The sequence below is a fragment of the Nycticebus coucang genome, chromosome 22 (genome assembly GCF_027406575.1).
Source record: "Nycticebus coucang isolate mNycCou1 chromosome 22, mNycCou1.pri, whole genome shotgun sequence".
Classification (NCBI taxonomy): Eukaryota; Metazoa; Chordata; class Mammalia; order Primates; family Lorisidae; genus Nycticebus; species Nycticebus coucang.
Genome location: NC_069801.1, coordinates 2,114,820 through 2,135,562, shown reverse-complemented (window position 1 = coordinate 2,135,562; position 20,743 = coordinate 2,114,820). Strand labels below are relative to the sequence as shown.

At 59.4% G+C, this 20,743-nt stretch overlaps 1 protein-coding gene across 4 annotated transcripts in view; it reads right to left on the bottom strand.

Annotated features, from left to right (window-relative positions):
* Positions 1-20,743, bottom strand: part of TP73 (tumor protein p73) — a 68,099-nt gene that overhangs the window by 22,694 nt on the left and 24,662 nt on the right. For 2 of the 4 annotated variants that reach the window (XM_053575934.1, XM_053575933.1), the window contains exons 2-4: positions 18,904-19,002; positions 18,323-18,443; positions 16,155-16,244 (exon numbers count right to left, since the gene is read on the bottom strand). In XM_053575934.1, the coding sequence (XP_053431909.1) occupies positions 16,155-16,244; positions 18,323-18,443; positions 18,904-18,968 (276 nt within the window). In that variant the 5' untranslated portion in view covers positions 18,969-19,002. Of the gene's footprint in view, positions 1-11,542; positions 11,810-16,154; positions 16,245-18,322; positions 18,444-18,903; positions 19,003-20,743 lie in introns of those variants that run through there. The other 2 variants (XM_053575936.1, XM_053575935.1) reach the window with 2 other exon arrangements.

The following is a 20,743-nucleotide window of genomic DNA, read 5'->3' as shown; positions in this document are numbered from 1 at the left end:
GATGAGGAGGGGTGCTGGCCTGAACAGATCCAGGGCAGAGCAGACCTCTCCTGGAGGGCCAGCGAGGAAGATGCCCTTCTTTTCCTTTCCCTCCCGGTGAAGGCGGGTATGGAGAATGGCTGGAGGACCGCTGATGGCAGAGGCTGACATACCCTTCCATGTGCCAGCTGAGCCAGGTCCGTGCACAAACTCACCCAGTCCCCTCCGCAGCCCCGAGGGGAGTACTGCTATTGTCCTCATTAGACAGATGAGAAAACTGAGGCACAGAATGGAAGTGACTTGCCCCAAGTAACACGGCAACCCCAGCAGATGACACAGGGGCCAGGGGCCAGTGGGGCGACCTGAGCGCCTCAGGGAGAGAGCTGGTACGCTGGGATGGCGGTGGGGAGGGGCACCCTGGGAGCCAGTTCCCCAGGCCCTGTGCGCACCCCCTCCCTGCGCACCAGCCTGCCGCCTGCACACTGAAAAGCAGGAGGCACAGCCCCTGCGTCTCAGGCCCACTACCGACCAGGGCAGTGCAGGGGCAGCTGTGCTCTAGACAGACTTGCTCCCAGCTCGGCCACTGCGCCCAGCTTAGCCTCTACATCTCAGTCTTTCCCATCAAAGGAGGATGGGGTTGCATAACCCACAGTCCCTCCTGTTCCGTTTGCCCCAAAACACATGTCCCTCGACCATCCAAGGCCACAGCCCCCCCCCCCCAAGCCTCCTCCCAGCCCTGTATGTCCAAATCCCTTGGCCGGGTGGTGCATCTGCTAAGAAACAGATGCCAGGCGAGTCAGGAGGGACAATCCTCTTCTGGAGGCTGCCCAGCATGGAGGCCTCTTCCCTGGGTGACGTCTGATGGGCAAGGAGGGGACAGGGAGCAGATGGCTGTCTCTGACCTATGCCATGGTCACTGTTCCAGGGCCTCCAAAAGCCAGACAAGCACTTTCCTTAGGTTCTCCAGGCCAGGGACAGCCAACTGCCACCCAGAGTGGCTTTCCATTCTAACCCACACACCTTGGCCTGAGCTGCCGCTGGAAAGAGCCACCAGGCAGACTTTGGGCTGTAAACCTGGGGAGCATCTGCCCATGGCCACAGTGGCTGGAGCAGCCCCCAGACCCTGAGTTCCCTCTTGTGTGACCCAGTCTAAGCACCTCCATGTCTGTGCTCTGGAAGGGTTTCTGTGGCCCTGCCTGACTGTGAGCCCTGGGAGGAACCATGATTTGGTGCTACTGGCCACATGGGTAGGGAGCAGGTAAAACTCAGCCAGTGATAGTGGGGACCTGCCATGGCTGTGAGCACACTGCGATCCCAAGGGCTCAGGCCACAAAACAAAACTCCTTGTTCACAATTTTGTGTTAAACTCAAACAGTCACAACTGGGGCAAATAAGGCAAATTATTAAATGACTTCCACCGGTTTCCTTTTTTAAAATGTGCCCACTAGACAGTGCAGGATAATGCATGTGTCTCGAGCTGCAGACGCTGGGTCAGGGTTCTTAGCAGAGCTGCTGTCCAAGAGGTTTGTTGCGTCACTGAACCAGCAGAACCAATGAGGGAGCAAAGGAACAACGCAGGACGGCTCTCCCATCGCAGCTGCTCAGGAGTGAGGATGGAGCGTGAGCTGGCCCCTCCCACCCCCAGGACCAGTACCAGACTGCCCACCCCAGAGTCCCCGAGTCCCCCTGTTTTCTGTCTCTGCCCCGTGATTAGCCGACTGTGGAGGAAGGGTCTTTCCTGTCACTGGGCTGGCCTGAGGGCTGCAGGGCTCCTACATCTCTTCCTGACCCATTGACCCCTCCCCAATCAAGGACAGCCCAGCCCAGGATTCCAGGGGATTCCAGGGCTGCCCAGCACAGCCTCTCGTGAGGGAATGAGGGCGAGGGGGCCTTGCTCAGGAGGGGCAGGATGCAGCCCCACAACAACGTGCTTCATATTTTAACTTGTCCACATTCTTTAATGATCTGAGGAAGGTGCCAAGGAATTAGTCATTGAGCCAAGAAGAGAGAGCTGATAGGATCTCTGCACCCAGCAACGGCAAAGCAGGGCCCACGCGGGGACCCTGACGGTGGGGCAGCCTGGGCATGGCAACTGCTGCAGTCCTCTCCGAAGTCTCCCTCAGTGGAGCTGCCTCCTGTCAGGGGCATGGGGCTGGGCCAGGCAGGGTGAGGCCGTCCTCACACTCGGGGGATGCTGCTCCTTCCCGCTTCCAGGGGACACCTCCCTGCGCACGCTCACCCTGGCTGTGGGCCTATCTTGCCCCCAGAAGATGGCAGAGTTTGTGGCTGCAGTTTGAGCACAGCTGGGAACCCCACTGGTTAGGAAGCATGGCCTGCTTTTTATATGACTGGCCTCCTCCTGCAACCTCAAAAGGCTCATCCTTCCCTCCTCCCTGGTTTAAGGACTCCGCCCACTTCCTTCCATACCCAGGGTTGTGGGACTTTGCCTGAGGCCTGGCTACCCCTCGAGATCACAGCTGCTGCAACAGGGAACCGGGGCCAGGGTCTGGGATATGCCTGCATAGGAGCCTGGGGTCCCCAGAACACAGGCACCCTCCCCCAGAAGCCAAGATGAGATCCACTTGGCAATGGGGAGGGACCCAGGCAAAACCAGGACTTTTTTGGTTTGTTTTGCTTCCAATAAGAGCTCCCAAGATAGTGGGCTAATTAGGACACGCCCGGCCTGCGGCGGCCACAAGTGCCTACATGTGCACACTGGGCTGCTGGGCCCGGCCCAAGGAGGGAACGTGGGCACGGGAGCCCAGGAGCCAGCGGGTGGCCTGCCCCCTCCCACCACATCCCCCCAGCTCCCAAGAGTTGGACACACTAGGCTCTCTTGGGGCCCTCAGGGCCATGTTAGGGGCAGGCACCCTGTAAGGAGACCAAGGCTGGGGGGGATGCATCCTTCCCAGACCCGCCTCATCTCACATTAGACCCCACCCGGAGAGCGCTGATGATCCCCGGAGTCTCTCATGTCTCTGCGGGACCAGGCAGGCCCTCCCAGATGCTCCTGTGGCCCCACATGCATTCATCCACAGAGGCCCCCTGCAGAGTTCTCTGCAGCCCTGGAGCAGGACGCCCAGCATGCTATCAGTTTGGAGTGGCCTGTGTGCCCCAGCCTCTGCCCTCGGGTCCCATCTGACACAGGGAGGGGGGGTGGTGAGGGGGTGGGGGAGAGAGGCTCAATGAAGGAGCCCCTGAGGATGCCTGCTGTCTTAGTGAGCAGGAAAACTCTACAGCCCCTCCAAGGGGGGCCTTTAGGGAAAGCACACAGCCTTGGGGGCAGGTGGATAGCAGCAAATAGTAGCCTCCTGGCCAGGAAGCAAGTACCAGGTTCTTGAACAGCAGTTCGGCCCATCCTCCAGCACCCCTGGTCCCCAAAGACCTTGTCTTTTGGCTCTGCAGATCTGCTGGGGCCTCCCCGGGTGCACCTGAGACTGGCACAGAACTGGGGCAGCTGTAAGGAGGGGTTGTCTCTGGCCACGGCCAGTCTCAGGTGTCAGCCCCCTTCCCAGGCCTTGTTTGTTTGATCCACTGAAGCCCCCTCGGGTGGGGGCAGTGGCCCAGCTGGACAGTGGCCCAGCTCCACCGGTGTGACCCCACCCACTGCCGTACCTCCCCAGGTCTGCAAAGTGGGTATGAAGCCAACACCCACTTGGTAGGACGCTTAGGGGACCAAGAGGGTCCAAAACCCCTGTAACCTGGGACTTCTTATCAAGAGAAATGGCCCTCACACAGCACACTTTCTGGACAGCTACATGCAAGATCTCACCTCACAGGCACCAAAATCCAGCAAAGAGGAAACCAGGGCTGGCCCTACCGAGGACCAGGGTCGAGGCCCAGGGTCACTCACTGAGGGACAGTCAGTAAGCACAAAGCACAGCTGAGCAGTCCAAGGGGGTGAGCAGATGCTCTGCAGAACAGACCCCTGAATGCTCTTAGTTGAACGAAACCAAGACCAATACCCACACAGCAGTTCCAGCCAGGGCAGCCCTTCAGGAGTCACTGACGGAAGTGGCCACAACGTCCCTGATGTCTGGAGCCCTATACCCAGACAGTGCACAGGGGCCAGACCACTTCCCCCCACAAGAACAGTGCGAGCCTGGGTAGCCCCCCCTTCCATCCTCTTCTGCTCCCACCCTGGAGCTCAACTGTAGATGAAGCCAGTTCCTCCCTGCTCCATGGGGTCAGTCCTTTTTTGTATTTTTTTTTTGAGACAGAGTCTCAAGTTGTTGCCCTGGGGTAGAGTGCCATGGCGTCATGGCTCACAGCAACCTCAAACTCCTGGGTCCAAGCAATTCTCTTGCCTCAGCCTCCCAAGTAGCTGGGACTACGGGTGCCTGCCACCATGCCTGGCCATTATTTTGTTGTTGTTGCAGTTGTCGTTATTGTTCTAGCTGGCCCAGGCTGGGCTGAAACCTGCCAGCTTCGGTGTATGTGGCCAGCACCCACATACGCACTGAGCTATGGGCAAGATTCCCATTTTACATGTTAACTGTTTAAAATTTGCAAACCTTCTCAAGTGCTTTTATTTATTTATTTATTTATTTATTTTGGCCGGGGCTGGGTTTGAACCCACCACCTCCGGCATATGGGACCGGCCCCCTACTCCTTGAGCCACAGGCGCCGCCCTTTTTTTTTTTTTTTTTTTAATGTAGATGGGAAGGCCTACATGGTGGCTCATGCCTATAAGCCTAACACTCTGGGAGGCCAAGGTGAATGGATGGCTTGACTTGGAGTTCACGAGTTCGAGACCAACTTGAGCAAAAAGTGAGACCCCGTCTCTACCAAAAATAGAAAAACTGAGGTAAGAGGATCACTTGAGCCCAAAGTTGGAGGTTGCTGTGAGCTCTAATGCCATGGTACTCTACGCCAGGGTGACAGCTTGAGACTCTGTCTCAAAAAAAAAAAGATGTAGATGGAAAATGGGCTACTTTTGAAGTTGAGGTCCTGGTTCCCTCCTAAGCCGCTCCCCTCTCCTGCCAGTGTCCGGGCACCTTTACCGGAACTTAGGACCCTAAGACAGGACAATAGACAAGGGCAAGGACAGGGGAGACCATGCCGCCTGTGATGTAGTACAGGCCTGGTACTCTCCATGGGCCTCACTCTGCTCTCTCCTCGACCCCCTGACCCCTCAACCTGACCCCCGACCCTCCATCTCATGGGAAAGCTGCCTTGCTCCCCCAGCCCCTTCCTTACACTTTCTGCCCCCAACCCCTCCAGACCCTGCTCAGAGTCTAGCTCCTCTGGGAAGCTGGTCAGGTCTGGGGGGGCTGAGGCCATGAGAGCTCCCGCGGGTGGAGCCCCCACCACACTGTGGGCTGGGCCTGGCAGGGAGTCCGGGGACAGGGGCTTGGGTCAGAGCCCCAGCTTCACCTTGGCCTGTCTGTGTGGCCCCCTTCTTTGTGCAAAATGGAGCTTCCTCACAGGACCAGAGTCAGGACCCAGGTTGGAGCAGGAGACCAGTTGAAAAGCACAGAGAAAGGGGTGGCCAGAGCCCTACACATCCTACTGGTCCCCCCAGCACCCTGCTGGGCATCAATCCTGCTCCCTGGCTGCACAGGAGCTCCGTGCAGGGGCAGAGATGTGGTCAGTTTTACCACCAGGTCAGCAAAGGGTGGCGCAGTCAGCACTGGACAAATGTTCTCTAAAGCAGCACATTGCCTGGGGTCTGGCTGCAGGCGGGGAGGGGGGAGGTTGGGAGGAGCCTGCCCAGAGCTCCTGAGGGGGTCCATGCCTCTCCCTTGCCCTCAGGGCTTCTCTCTCCACTGAGCAGGAGTCTGAGCCCTCTCCCCTTGACCCATCACTTGCAGGGCAAGGGAATCTAAGCCACCCGCCCCAGGAGGACACGGGCGCCCGACCCTCTCAGTCTCCCTCCCTCCTCTCCCGGCATGTCTGAACTTGGGCCCAGCCTCGCCCAGGGGGTAGTGACTGACATGCTGTCTGGGCTCCATGAGGAGATAACCCGTCCCACTCAGAGCAGGACCTCCATCCCGCTGGTAGTTCCCACAGTATCTCCTGGAGTCTGTGATTAAACGGATGGAAATGCCAACAAGATCTGACTTGTGCTTCGGGGAAGGGCCCCTTCTCCCAAAATATGCACACAGCACCCTCTCCTCTCACCCGGGGCTGAGGCAAGGCCTTGCCTCATCCCGTGCCAGGGCCATGTGGAACTTTCCTCACCTTGAGCTGGAGAAACATGCCCCCAGAAGCCCCGCGAGGCTGCCCAGACCTGTGTCGGCAGGACTGTGAGGCCCGGGGCCACCGCTCCCGCTCGTTTCATCTGTACACAGCTGGCTAAACACGGCAGGTGGGCGGCCTGGACCCTGGAGCATCTGCAGAGGGCTCTGGAGGGGTCTCCAGTCTGCGCCCCACCAGGTCCTGCAGCGTCGCCCATGAGAGGCATGTGGCCTGCAGGCTGCACAGACTTTATTTACCCACCCATATGGGCTGGTCCCAGCCCTCCCACCCAGAAAGCAGGGAAGAAGGCAATGCCTTGGGGATGACAGAGGGGAAGAAGCACAGCTCACACCCACTCCTCACCCTCTCTGAACCCTGCTGGGACAGACAGCCGTCTGTCAGCTTTCTGTCCCAGAGTGCGCTCCAAGGGCCCACGTCCTGTCTGTGTACACATCCCCTGCCTGCCCATCCACGCTCCTGTCCTGCAGATGCTCATCAGGCTCTGACTGCACCAGGCTGATGCTGGTGCTGAGACACCCTGGTGCCCTTAGCAGCATCTGCAGGGGCAGCCTGGGGGCAGGAGAAACAGGAATGGCACGGACAGCTGGACTGAGAATCCGGTGCAACAAGTGCAAAGCCAGGCATGGGGGAAAGGCAGCCACCTGGTACACAGACACGGCCCCTGCCCTTTCAGCAGATGAGGTGAACAAATTGGCCAGTGAGTATGCAGGGGCCCAGGGACCAAGAGAGGTCGAGAGAAAACCGAATCAGGTGTTCAGCCAAGGAGGGGCTGGAGCCAGGCCCTGTGGGAAGTGAAAGGCCCAAGCAGGTGCTGGTAGGGCGGGGGGTGAGGTGGGGATCCAGGTGAAGGGCCTGTGGCTGGAGGAATGGCTGAGGCTGAGTGCAGGGGAGAGGAGGGCAGAGCCAGGAGCTCTCTGGGTTGCACAGAGAAGGGAGCAGCCCTGGTCCCAGGGGGCTCCCTCAGACTCCCTCAGCAGTGGGCAGTGTGTGGCATCTGGGAGCCACATCTGAGCAGCAAGGGGGGTGTGGAGAGAGCACGAGGGGCTCTGGCCCATCTGGAACAGGGTGCACAGATGTTAGGGTGCCCAAAATGGCCCTGGGGTTTGGTCTGCCCCAATGAAAGAGTGGTTCCCACTAGCGACACCACCCATGGGGGAAGACGAGGTGCCTAGTTGGGGTCTAGCAAGCAGGAGGTGGGTAGGGGATGGAGGTGGGCAGTGGTTAGAGGTAGACAGAGGGTGGAGGTCGGCAGGAGGTAGTGCTTCAGTAGAAAGGAATCTGCCTGGCCTCCCACTGGAATGATCGAGCCTTCCCTCAGCCGCAGTGACCTGGGAGGAGGCCTGGGTGGCTGCCCAGACCCGGCTCAGGTCTCCCCTTGGCCATTCCCAAGCCCTGGGAACCCTCCAGGTCCCCAGTATCTCCATGCAGCCAAGCCTCAGTCCCCTTTCTGTCCTTGCCATGTCACCTATTGAAGGTCCTCCCAGCTACTCCTTGGGCTGGCCCCTCTGGCTTCCTGGGTCTTCCTGTGTCCCCCTCCATGCTGTCTTCACCCAGACTTGGCTTTAATCACCCATGCCCAGAACACCCACCCTGGCTCATCTCCGCACTCCCTGTCCTGACGGCCACCATACCAAGTGTCCAGGAGGCTGCTCCAGCTGGCAAGAACCTGACTCCTGGTCCATATCTCACCCCTTCTCTGGCCTCAGGAGCAGCAGAGCCGCATCTGTCCACAGAGGGGACCTGTCCATGGTCCCTGCACCCTCTGCCGCCCCCATTCTGAAGGTCACCTTCAGTCTCCATCTTGTGCCTGACACCTCACACCCTTCCACCAATAGCCTCCCCATCTGAGCCAGCAGGAGAGCAGGGGTGTCACTTCCCAGGCTCCCAGCACTCCCTCCTCCCTCCTGTGGCTTCAGGAACAACCACAGCAGACCCTGCATTTTCACCCCAGCCCCTGCTGCAATTTCATCTATCTTGAGCCAAAAACCTCGGGGTCACCCTCTCTCTTTTCCCCTCTTACATCCAGCCCCACAGCAAATCTCGTCCAGGGCCCCAGGGCTCCTCTCCACCTCTCTGTGCCCACCTGGCCTGTGCAGCCTCTCTCACCTGGGCTCCCCGCCTCGGCCCTGCCCCCCTGTGGCAGGTCCCAGCACTGCACCGGGGCCCTAGCACCTGTGTCCAGGAGGTGCCTAGCAGATGTTTCTTATGCACTGATTGGCTTTTCCCGCCTGGGCTGGCCTTCGGCGCCCTTCCTGTCCAGAGACTACACTTTCTGCAGGAACGGAGGGGAGGGCCTCCCCATGGGGTGCAGACCATCCACCCTGCTCTCGGCACAATGGCAACCACACTCACACACACACATCCACTGATGCCCAAGGCCAGGCCCCATCTTCACAATGCCACCACACGCACCACATCCCCGACCCCACTCAACACAGAAAGGCACAAGGACAGCCCATTGCATCTAATGTCACCCTTGTTCACCTCTTGAGACCCTGGAGCGTTGAAGAACAGTGGCCCTGGGAGGTCAGGTGCACCAGGGAGAATTCTGGGTATCGAGGGGCCATGCCCAGCACCCACATCTCCACGGCCTGCCTCTCATCTAGAAGGGCTCCTCTGCAGCGGCATCTGCTCCTTCCTTGCTGCAGGTGGGAGAACGGAGCTCATCTCTGCATGGGCCTCAGGGCCCGGCACTGAACAACCCCAGTAAGTGGGAGCATTAAACTCAGTATGTGGCATCCTTTGGCCAAAGCCACTTCAGGGGTTGTTGAGTCCTCAGTGTGGAAGGAAGGTCCAGACGCAAACAAAGACAGAGGCTGAGGCTGCAGAAGGAAGGAACCAAGATCACGGTTCCTTGGATCAGGCTTCTCTGCACTTTGATCTACAAACACATCTGGCCGGTACACAAATGGCCATTGTGACCCCACAGCGCAGCTGCTGGCTGACAGACAGCGTGGTAGGCACTGCCCAGCTCACAGAGAAGGAACTGAGACTCAGAAAGCAGCATCACTTCCTAGAGACCAGAGGGTGCCAGAGATCACCCCAAGCCCACCCTGGAGCCTCACCCCACAGTGAGGCATCAGGCAGGAGACCTAGCTACAGTCTCAGACAGCGTCCTGCAGCTTGGACGCTTCTTTCCCAGGCACTGCTGGCCCGCAGCCCCTGAGCAGCCACACCACAGCAGGACAGAAGTCGGCAGACAAGATCACGTCAAAACTCCAATATGCTGCATTTGTTCCTTTTGGGTTTAAAGTCTTATGAACTAAATACCGTCTTCTTTCTGGTCACATTTTAATGCATAAGACAAGATCACAAATCTGGCATGGAAACAGGGAAACTGAGTCACGTACCCAGTTGATGATGACACCCCCTCTCCCCCGCAAGGGGCAGAGGCTTTGGAGCCACTCAGCCTAATGCAGGAGAGGTGCTCGATTGACAAATGAACAAACTAATGAGTACATGAATGAGTGAGCAGACCACAGTCAGCCTTGGTCTAAAAAGAGAAGGAGCTAAGTGCTTAGCCATTGCTGGTCCCCAGAGCACCAGATGGCAGCAGAAGCATGAATACCAGCAGCTCATACAGGGAGGGGTGCCCCGTGGCCCAGGGGGCAGGTATCTCCCTCCCACCTGCCTCTCAGGACAGGTGTAGCTGCAGGACCCTGCAGCCACTGTATCACACCCTCAGCTGGGTGCTCCTGCAGGGAGGTCACTCGGCAAGGCCCATTCCAACAGAGGGAAAGGTGGTAGCAGAGCCCCCCAAGTCCCCAGTTTTCTCTCTGGCTGGGCACAGACACAGGCCTCCAGGCCAAGGGCTCAGGGCTCTGCCTGGGGTTCCAGGTGGCCCAGTGGCTGGGAGACAGCCCCTCCCGGCTCACCACCACCTGCACCAAGAGCCTGGGGCACAAGGCTGCTCCCCTGGGAGAGCCCAGGTCTGTTGTGCATTCCCAATAATAGCATGTTAGTTGATAGATGAATCAATGAACAAGCAGGTGACAGACACACAGACAAGGGAGGGCCACAGCTCCCTGCACTGGGCTCAGTCCTAGCACTGGGTTTCAGACCAAAGGGTCAAGCTAAGCGTGTGGCGAGACCATGCTGCTCCCAAGCTCCATGCATGGAGCTCTCGCCCGGGTCACGCTGTGTAGACAGGCCAACACACCCCTCTCCCAGCCTCTGGGGACACACACACACACTGCCTCTATCCCCATCACAGGCTTTCCTGGGCACACAGTTACACCCACAGGTATAAACACTCATGTACTCATCCCACATACACAGACACGGTTACTTAACGAATGTGCACCCACACCCCAAATGGCCCCTGCACACACACATTCATACCAACTGCACACACATGTGTACACCTCCAAGACAGCACACATTTGCACACATTCCTCATCTGCATGTGCATACTCACACACACTTTCACACACATACACCCCTCTCTCCAAAGGCCCCCATGCCCAGCTCCCACTGCACCCACAGCTCCTGTCCTGGACTGGCTTGGGACCCCTGGACTCCATCGACTGCCCATTGCTGGGTCTCATGAATGGCAGGTATATCATGGACCCCACTCTAACTTCCCCGGAAAGAAGGAGGGCCTTGCATGGAGCAGCCGCACCCAGGCTCCCACCTGCTCAGTTAGCACCTGGTGCCTGCCTGGGCCCCCGGGGACCTGGCAAGTCTGGAAATGATCCAGATCCCTGGGGCTCAGGCCACGGGGGCCATGCACGAGCCATAGTCAATTCCTTCCCTCCCCTTGCCCTCATGCCCCTGCCAAGTCAGCTGTCCCTGAAAGAGGTGTGGTAGGAGGCCTTGAGGCCAAGGTGCTTCACCTGGAGCTCAGACCACCCAGAGCCCAGCTGAAGAGAAGCTTCCGCCCCACCCACATTGAGCTGTCAAATGAGCACATTCCCAAGTGAGGCTGCTCCTGGGCCTGGGAGCAGGGCAGGAGGCTTCACACCAAGCCCTGGGGGCAAAGATAACCCCAGGGAAAGCTGAGCTCCTGGCAGCTGGGCAGGGCAGGGCAGCATGGAGACCCTGAGTCCAGGACAGAGCTGCTAGCGCCTAAGCCAGGAGCATCATAACCCTCAGCTCACAAGGCAGAGGCCCGGCTTCCTAGCCCTGAGTGATGCCGCCTCAGCCTCCCAGCCCTGGCAACTATCTCCCAGTTCAGCCCTGCTTCCCTGCCCGGGACCCACCTGCAGCCCCCCCACGCCTCCCTTCCTGCCTCTTGTCATCCCTACTGGCAACAGGAGCCTAACCTGGGAGACAGGCAAGTGACCATTCTGAACTCTCCACTGCAGCAAATCCCTTCCCAAAGTCCCCGAAATAAATGCCATGTAGGATGCACCACACCTACCGTGGCGAGGTGCCGTAGGGGGTCACCGACGTACAGCATGGCAGGTGCCAGGGGCTCTGCACGTGCCAGGGGGCTGGCGACCCGCGGGACGAGGCATGGGTCTGGGTGGCTGGGGAGGGGAGGGGTGGAGTCGCGGCCGCCGGGCAGGTGGACAGAGGGGGAGCAGCTCCGCACTAGGGTGGCAGGAGCCAAGGATGCTCTGGAACAGGCGGGCCTTTTGTTGGCATTTTCGCTCTTCCCATCTCCCTTAGTTCTGTCAACTGGCTGCATCTAACAACAAAACACACGGCCCACCCCTTTATCCCTCATGACTATTCATCTGCGTGCAGGGCAGGCCTCAGCTTGCCCAGTGATGTGTTGGGCCGCACCAAGGAGGCTGCACAGGAGGGGCGGGGATGCCGGGTCAGTGCCGGCTCCATGATTAAACCCCTCCAGGGATCCGCTGCAGACACTTGGGCCCAGGGAAGGCTCTGGGGATCCCAGGCCCTCTCCCCCCAAGCAGGCTCCACCCCCGAGCACCAGGGGTGAGCCCTGGCCCTCAAGACATGGTAGATACGGCTGGGCCACCCCAAGGGAAGAGATGGTGCTTCTGTCCTTAGCGACACAGGCAGAGCCAATCTCCCTCCTGCCAGGGAACTTGGTGGTCCAAGGGGCCACTGAGGGCTGAGCAGAGAGGACAGCCACATAGAAGGCTAGTGTCCCTGGGCCCTCAGAGAGCCAGCTGTGGCTGGCCACCCACCACCCACCCACAGTGGGCCAGGCCCAAGAGCTCTGCCCACGGTGCTGCTGGCCTTGTCCCAGCACTTCCCAAGCCACCAGAAGCAAGGATGCAGCCACCGCCACCCCAGAGCCCAGAGGGATGGTGGCTCACACAGTACAGCCCCTGGCGGCCTGGGCACGGTGGGGCCCTGCAGCAGCGGCCGCCCAGCACGAGCTATGCAGTGGTTAATTTTAGGAATGTCCAAATTTCCATTCTATTTTAGGATCTTTGGTGCAAAGCTGCCCTTGGCAGAGAGGCCTGAAACCCCTCCAGAAGCAGCCAGCATCAGTCGCAAGTGGACCCTGTGAAGCCCCCATGGCACAGCAGCTTTAGCACCACGACAAGTTTTAAACTCTGGTAGGAGCTGAAAAGACAATGCAAAACCCTCTTCTTCCCATCTTGCCAAACCCAACTCCCTGCCTCTCTCTCCTTTTCTCCGTTTCCCCTTTGATCTCTTGGTTTGCTCGTCCTAAGATCTGGCAGGGGCATCGCTCCCCAGAGAGCTGCAGAGCTGGGCTCAGGGCAGAGGGAAGCTTTGCCCAAGGTCACCAGAGGAGTCTGGAGGACCCGCCCAGGCCCAGGATGGCATCCAGGCTCTGTGCCCTAAGGGGTTGGGGCAGGAAGGGCCCAGCTCAGGGCCTGGGTTGGGTCCATCTGCCGAGGCCACAGGTGGAGGTACATAGACTCCCGACCCTGTGAGGCTCTCAGCTCCCAGTGAGCAGGTCCACATCCTTCACAATGAGACAAGTGAGGAAAGTCCAGTTTTGTTTGCTAGACAAATGTTTAGGAAGGGGGTCTTTGGGGACACACATGCTGGGGGTCTGCAGTGTAGCTCCGGTGGGGAGAGGTCTGCAGATGAAAAGGCCCCAGGGCCCTAACCATGTGTCCCGGCACTATCCTGGGGCCTTGCTGCAAAGATGCTCTGGGGGGTGGGGGCTCCTGCTTTCAGAATCTGGGAGGTGGGCTCTCCAGGCGTGGAGGGACACTCAGAGCCAGGCTGGTGGGGGGCTGGGTTCGACTTCCCTCTCCACAGGGCAATGTGTGACAGGGAGCGAATCCCAACCTCCCTGCAGCCAGCCCGGGGTCCTTGCTTGTCAAGAGAGATTGACTATAGCTGGGCGTTGTGGCAGGCACCTGCAGTCCCAGCTACTTGGGAGGCTGAGGAAAGAGAATCGCTTAAGCCCAAGAGTTTGAGGTTGCTGTGAGCTGTGATGCTACAGCACTCTACCGAGGGCGACATAGTGAGACTGTCTCAAAACAAACAAAAAAAAAGAGAGAGAGGGACTAAAGAAGAGACCCAGGTGTGTCCCATGGAGGGGCTGGCCTGGGAAGTTAGGCCATCTTCTTCTTTTTTAAATTTTACTATTATTTTTTAAATTTTGGATATTATGAGGATACACACGCTTTTTACTTAAAACGTACAGCTGTCTTCTCAATCATGCTGGTTTTATGAATTGCCAAAAGGAAATAACAAAGGGAAGAGGAAGCGAAGTGGGAAGGTCGCCCAGGCCAGCTTTGATTGGAGAGCTACGTCCATGCTCAGTGAGGGGTGAGGCAGCAGACGTGCAGGGTCAGGCCTGGGCACCGGCATTGCCCCCAACCCTGAGCTGTGGACCCCAGCGAGGCTCAGCTGCATGCTTCCAACTGTAAAGCATGGAAAGCCACCAGGCTCTGCCCTAGTGCCACCAACTTCCTATGAACTTTCTGGCCATTGGGAGGACAGGTTGGGAGCTGCTCTCTTCCCATTGTGATCCTCAGTAGCCACCTCCAGGTGGTCTCAAGGGGCCCTCAGCACTTGCTGGAGGTAGCAGTGACCAGGTGGGCCTAAGTGCCTCCATGGCCATGCATTGCCCAGCACCACCGCTCAGAGGGACAGGGGAACACGTTGCCTGGGTACCCGAAATATATCAGGTCAGGGCCAAACTCAAGCACAGTCCTCGTGGGGCAGCTGGCTTTTTGTCACCCCCTGGAGGAGGCCACAGATGCTCAGAGGGGCCCTGGGACCCAGGGCTGACTGCAGTTCAGGTCTGTGTCATCCCAAATTGTCTGGTCACTGAAGCCTGTCCAAGGAAGGGTAAGGTGAGGCCTCACCAGTGCTGCTGGGGGGCCAGGGCTCTTGAGGCCTGCCACTCTTACTTCTCCTGGGTCTGAGAGCAACAGTAGGAAGGCCTCCCCAGCTGCCCTCTGGGTCTCAAGCCCCTAAGTGTCAGAGGTTCTAATCCCCAGGCATCTGTCCTGCTACCCGGCTCCCTGGGGCTCTGGGCAGGGCCAGCCGTCTGTCCCCGCCTGTTGTGGCTCCACCCTCTGGTGGCCCACCTGCCCACAGCAGCTGTCACCAAAGAAAGGCGCCAGGAGAGGCGGGAAGTGGGGGAGGCTTTAGGGAGAGGGGAGGGCAGAGGAGGGCAGAGGGGACCCTGCCTCTCTCTTCTGACCTGCTCCAGCTCCATCCTCCCTTTCCACAGCCTAAGAGGCAGCAGCAGCAGCAGCCTCAGCTGCCTATGCCCTGTCCTGGCTTTGTCCAAGGGATGCTGACACCCAGGAGGGGAGGGGGGACCCGCCCAAAGCCCAGGTCTAGCACTGGGGGAGAGTGAGGATTCAAGGATTCAAGGTTACAAGCCCACGACCTCCTCAGTCGCAGGCAGGTAGCTGAGGTGGCCCGGAGACCAGGAGGCTGGGTGAGGGGTGGGGCTGAGGCATCTGGGGCCAGATTTCCTGGGGTCAGAACCCACCCCTGCCCTTCATAGCTGGGCAAGCCTTTGGGGAGTCATTTAACCCTCTGGGCCTCAGTTTCCTCATCTGGCACTGAGTGGATCTAAGTCTGCAATCCCGGGCCCATGGGAGCAAGTGATACACTGGGTGTGATGGTGGAGAGGGGCAGGTAAGAAGCTGCTACTCCTATAGGGCTCCGGCATCTGCCCCCAGTCAGCCCAGTTTCAGAGTAAGGCCACAGAGCCCTAGGGGCTGGTGCCACTCTGCCCGCCTCCTGCTGGTTACTAAGGCAGGGCTTCAGGCATCATGGGGGGTATGTGATGGTCAGCCTTCTGCCTGTGGCCACCAGCACTGCTCAAGACCCCCCGCGCCTGTCCCTGATAGGAGCCAATCTACCATTCTAGATGGGAGAGTCCCAAGTCTCCCAGTCACGGAGGGTGTCCATCACTGCAGGGGACCAACATCCTGTCCACTCAAGGCCTATGCTGCCTGAATGAAGTCCCACAGCCCGGAGGAGGCAGCCAGATGCCCATCAGCATAGAGGGTCACATGGCCAAAGCGAGCCCCGTGGGGCAGGTGGGGACTGGAGTGTGTGGCACCTGTGTAAACAGGCCCCTTCCTGAGCCACGAGCTCCGGGGCCATCAGAGCCCAGAGCCTCTCCAGGGCTCAAGCGTCCTCACACCTTGGCCTTCCAGAGTACTCGGACTGCAAGTATGAGCCACTGCCCCAACATCTCCTCCAAACCAGGTCTAGGTCCCCCACCCTCAGCTACTTCCTTGGGCTCCCGGGCTGGACTTTAGAACAATGCTCCCCAGGTCAGCTCCAATCCCCATCCAGGCCCTGGACTCAGCAGGCAGGAAAGCCACTCTCAGGACCCCTAAGCACAGGTGCCCTGCAGCCACGCCACCATGCCTGGCCAGTCCTCTTTATTTCCTGAGCCATGGTCTTGGGACCTGGCACTGCCGTGGGGACTGAAGCAGGGACAGCATGCTGTTGGACCAATGGCCTCCAGGGGGCCAGTCACCGGGTCAGGATGAGACTTGTGGAGGGGAGAGGCTGGGCCTAGGATGGGGCCAGGGGGAGTCAGCCTGGGCCAGGGAAAGACGGTGAAACTTTGACCACCCCCCCCCCAACTTCAGAACTTCCCTTGTTTTGCCATTTGCTCCTTGGGGAGTAAGGGGCCTGACTCCTCCTGTCCAGGTCCCCATCCTGGACATCAGTGTCACCAGTGTCTGGAAGACATGAGTTAGCCTCTGTGCTCCAGGGAATCCCCACCACCATGCTGTGGGCTGTGCACCCTGGAATTCCACACTTGGCTTCACCACAAGGCACGTTGCTGCCCGTCTGATTTGGCCATCTGGCTATGTGCATAGATACAAGGCCCCAGCCTCGCCACCCCATGGCTAGGGAGCAGCGTACCCTAGCAGGAAAGAGCTCTGATTGCTCCAGCCCTACATGCTCAGCACCGGGGATCCTTGGGGGCAGGGGTGTGGCACAGGCCACCCTCAGGAGCCTAGAAATGTCCCCTATGCCTTCCTCATGCAGGCGCCCCCCAAGGGAGGTCTGTGGGACTTAGGGGCCCTTTGCCCAGGGGTCAGGAGAGGCTTGGAAACAGGAGGCAGACACCATGCAAACCCCTGCCTCGGGGTCCTCCCATCCCAGGCCCAGCTTTTCTGCCTTGGTTCCTCAGTGGTAAAATGGGAGCACCACAGGTGCTGATACTGGCGAGCTATTTCCACCAGGACGGCCTTGAGTCGGGCGGCCAGGGCAAGCAGGCAGAGCCTCAGATCCCATCCGAGGGGCTCCTCAGAGCAACAGACATCCCGGGGGGCTGCACCATATGCCCACCCCTGGGGCTGTCCAGGTGGGGGCCTGCTCCTACCCCCACAGGCTCGGCACCAACCCGGCCCCCGTGGCAGAGCCTTGAGCCTTCCCCACCCCGCTTTGCTCTGCCCTTTCTCCTGACTGAAGCCTTGTGCCAGAGCCCCAGGTGTCTGGGCCATCCCTGCACATCTTGGACAGGTGTGTGTTAGGTGATTGGGGGTGGGGCATAGGAAAGAGGAGGGCCAGGCCCCTCCAGCCTCAGAGCCTGCCTGGTGCTGGCACTCAAAGGGATGCTCAACCCTGCTCCACACATGCCCTTTCTGAAATGTCTGCTTAGTTTTTCCATTTGGCATAGCCAAGTTCCTTGGACAAGTCCCCACCTGAGGAGCCCCCAGGCCCTGGGCAACCAGCCTATGGGCAGAACAGAGTAGCTGGGTGGCCCAGTCGGGAATGGCCCCAGGAGGGTCCTTATCCCCTTCCTGTGTGCACTGCCACCTGCTTTCAATCTCCTAGCATGACCAGACATGGCCCCCACCAGCTACCATGGCCCTGCCTTTGTGCTAGGAGGGGCACCCAGAGTGACAGGGCCTGAGACATCACAGAGGTGGCCCCTCACCCCAGGAGGAAGGGAGGATCCACCAAGATGGGGCTCAGGGGCCTCACAGCGCCAATCCCCCAACTGGACCCTTCCTGTGGAAGCAGCACTCAGTCCTTTGGGGCCCTTCCCGATACCTCAGCCCCTGTGGGGGGCCCACTGCACTCCATCCCATCCCAGCCTGCTCCAGGGGACAGGAATGTGCCACTCAGGCCAATCAGGGTCATGGTGCTGCCTTAGGGTCAGGCACATGACATGTTTAGACTGACAAGGGGCAGGCCTGCTGAGCTATGGGAAGCAAGGGCTCCCCTCCATAGGGGTGGTGATGCTAAGAGGTTGCCTATGCTCAAAGCCACCTAGGTGAAGCACAGCAAAAGATGGAGCAAGAAAGCTGCAGAGCACCTAGACCCAGCCATGCCTGCAGGACTTCCTTCACCTAGGCACAGCCATGCCTGTGGCCCTTCCTTCCTTCACCTAGATCCAGCCATGCCTGCGGCCCTTCCTTCCTCACGTAGACCCAGCCATGCCTGCAGCCCTTCCTTCCTCACGGAGACCCAGCCATGCCTGCGGCCCTTCCTTCCTTCACCTAGACCCAGCCATGCCTGCGGCCCTTCCTTCCTTCACCTAGACCCAGCCATGCCTGCAGCCCTTCCTTCCTCACCTAGACCCAGCCATGCCTGCGGCCCTTCCTTCCTTCACCTAGACCCAGCCATGCCACAGTTCTTCCTAATCCTAGATCCAACCAAGCTTGACTGACAGATACATGAGCTGATAGGTTTTCTATTTTGCAATGTGAAGTGTCCTGACAAACCCACGGGGAAGCTATACACTCACTTTCTGATTCTGTCATCTCCCAAGACAGGCCAGGCCACGTTTCCTGCCTCCACTTACCATGACAGAAGTGTTCATGCCCTGCAAGTGAAAGACGTCCATGCTGGTCTCCGCACTGCCCACCAGCTCATTGTTGCCCCGGCTTGACTGGGGAAGGTCAAAGTAGGTGCTGTCTGGCTCCCTGGGCAGGGTCAAGAGGGAAACCACAGCCATCAGCCCCCACCTGGGCAGCACCTGCAGCCCTCCTCGCCCAGAATTCAAGAGTCAGGCCAACTGTCCCCTAGCCCTCAGCTTTCACCCCCTCCCACCTCTCCCTGTCCTCTGCCTGCCTCTCCAGGGCTGGTGTGAGTGCCAGGGAGGTGTGGCCACATGTGGGCTCTGTCCCCTGGACCTCTCCTGGCCACAAGCCCTTTTGACAGCTGGTCAAGGGAAAGAGTTCAGATTCTAGATTCTGTATCCCCAGGAGAAGGCCCAAGACAGTGGTCTCCCTTACCTACACCTCTCCCCAGCCCTGCTTCTGACCCACAGCTGAGCATGGCCGAGGCTAGCTCAAGACCCCATCAGCCCAGTATGGGTGGATGAGGCTAGCCCAGAGTCCAGCTCAGGCAGTCTCCTTCTCTCTGGCCAGTAGAGATACTCACAAAGAGCTCCAGAGGTGCTCAAACGTGGCTCCCTCATCGGGGGAGGTGGCAGTGGACTGGGCCATCTTCTTCCACACTGCTGCCCCACGGGAACTCACTCTGGAGAAAGAAAGGCGGCTGAGCCTTTGGAAATGTCGCCCTCCATCCCCACCTGGCACACTTGGGAGGTGGGTGGTGGGGGCTGCCTAGGACATCCTTTGTGCCCTGGCAGGTGTCCCTACCCTTCCCCCTCCCTGTGCCCTCTCCTCTCTCACATCATGCAGCCCATTCCCCAGGACAGGAAACTGAGGCCCAGGTGGGCAGCTGGAGAGCTTGGCCTCAGAGAAGCAGGCATGATTCAGGCCCCAGTAGGCGGGAACTTCTCAGAGCTGCTTGCCCAGGAAATGGGGTGACAGCAGCATCCCCCTGGTGGGGATGCTATGGGGCCTTTGGAGAACAAAATTAACATCTGGGTCACTGTGAGCGAGTGAGATGTGTGAGTGTTACTGTCACCAGGTTTGGGGCCTCCCTGATGATCCAGGAAGAACATGTGTGGGGGACACTCGAAGGCTGAGCAGAGCCAGCCTGGAGCCTTGCTGTGGGCCACCAGCCAGCCTGTCACGGGAGCCAGGGGTCTTCCCCTACAGCCCCTACCCCAGCAAGAAGCCCACCAAGGCCAAGAACCTGAAACTGTTCTGTCACTGGGACTGGTCACTGCACTGTGGCCCCCTCTCCACACAGATGTGCAGGATCATGGTGCCCAGACCCACTGGTCTCTCTCCTCTCTGAAGGCCTCTGTGCTCAGCTTCCAGTGGCCTGTCACCCAGGAGGTGATAGTGACCAGGCCAGGCTCAGTGGGGCCCCTTGTTCTGCAGAGAGGGGTAGAGGGCAGGGAAACCCATGCTTGCTGATCTCCACTGCCCCCATTCTTGGCAGAGGCAATCTCTCTCCTGGGCCAGCCTCCTAGGGGCCATAAGAATCACCTCTGCCACCACCCTGCAGTGCCCAAGCAGACAGGCCCAGACCTGCCCGTGGCCAGCAGGGCTGGGAGGGCATGGCCTACAATCTGTCCCTCCCTTTTGTCTGTCCCCAGGCAGGTGGGAGCTGATGGAGGGCCATGGCACACTCTAGGGGCCACCACGTGCTGGACTACCCGTCCCCAGAGAAGTCACAGGAGCTGGGAGGGCCACCACAGGGGCCAGGCTAGGTATGGGGGAGGGGGGCCGGAGGGCTGAGGTGCAGCTGGTGCACAACGACTGCCCAGTGCAGCCTAGAGAGTGCTGGCCACAAGCCGACACTCAGCAGACTCAGGGCAGCCTGTGTGTGTCACCACTCTGTCATCTTTCAGGAGACTGGCACACATGGAGGTTAAGTGACTTGCTGGAGGTCACACAGCTATGTCTGTAGGAATGAATGACCGAGTGGCTCTTTGGAAATTAACTTAGTCACCATCCCTCGCCCCCTGTGCCTCAACATCCACGTACACTTGCAGGCCTCCAGTCCGGGGCTAAGCTGCCCACACCTCAGGGGAGCTGAGGATGAGGCGCAGAGCTGTCATCCTGGCAATTTAGAGGAGGGTGGCCCTGACAGGAGGCAGAACTACGGGCCTAGGCACAGTAGCCTAGGGACAGAATCCCACCCTTACCCATGCCCCACTTTAGGGAGGAGCAGGATAGCTGGGAGGGCTGGGAGGGACAGGCTGGCAGAGCCGAATTTCTGTGGATCCAAGCAGACAACCTGAGGGGTTCTGGACTCCAGAGGGGACCTCACTCTGCAATGGACACCCCCCCCAGAGGGGCCCTCATGCTGCAGGTGGACACCCCCCTAGAGGGGCCCTCACGCTGCAGGTGGACACTCCCCG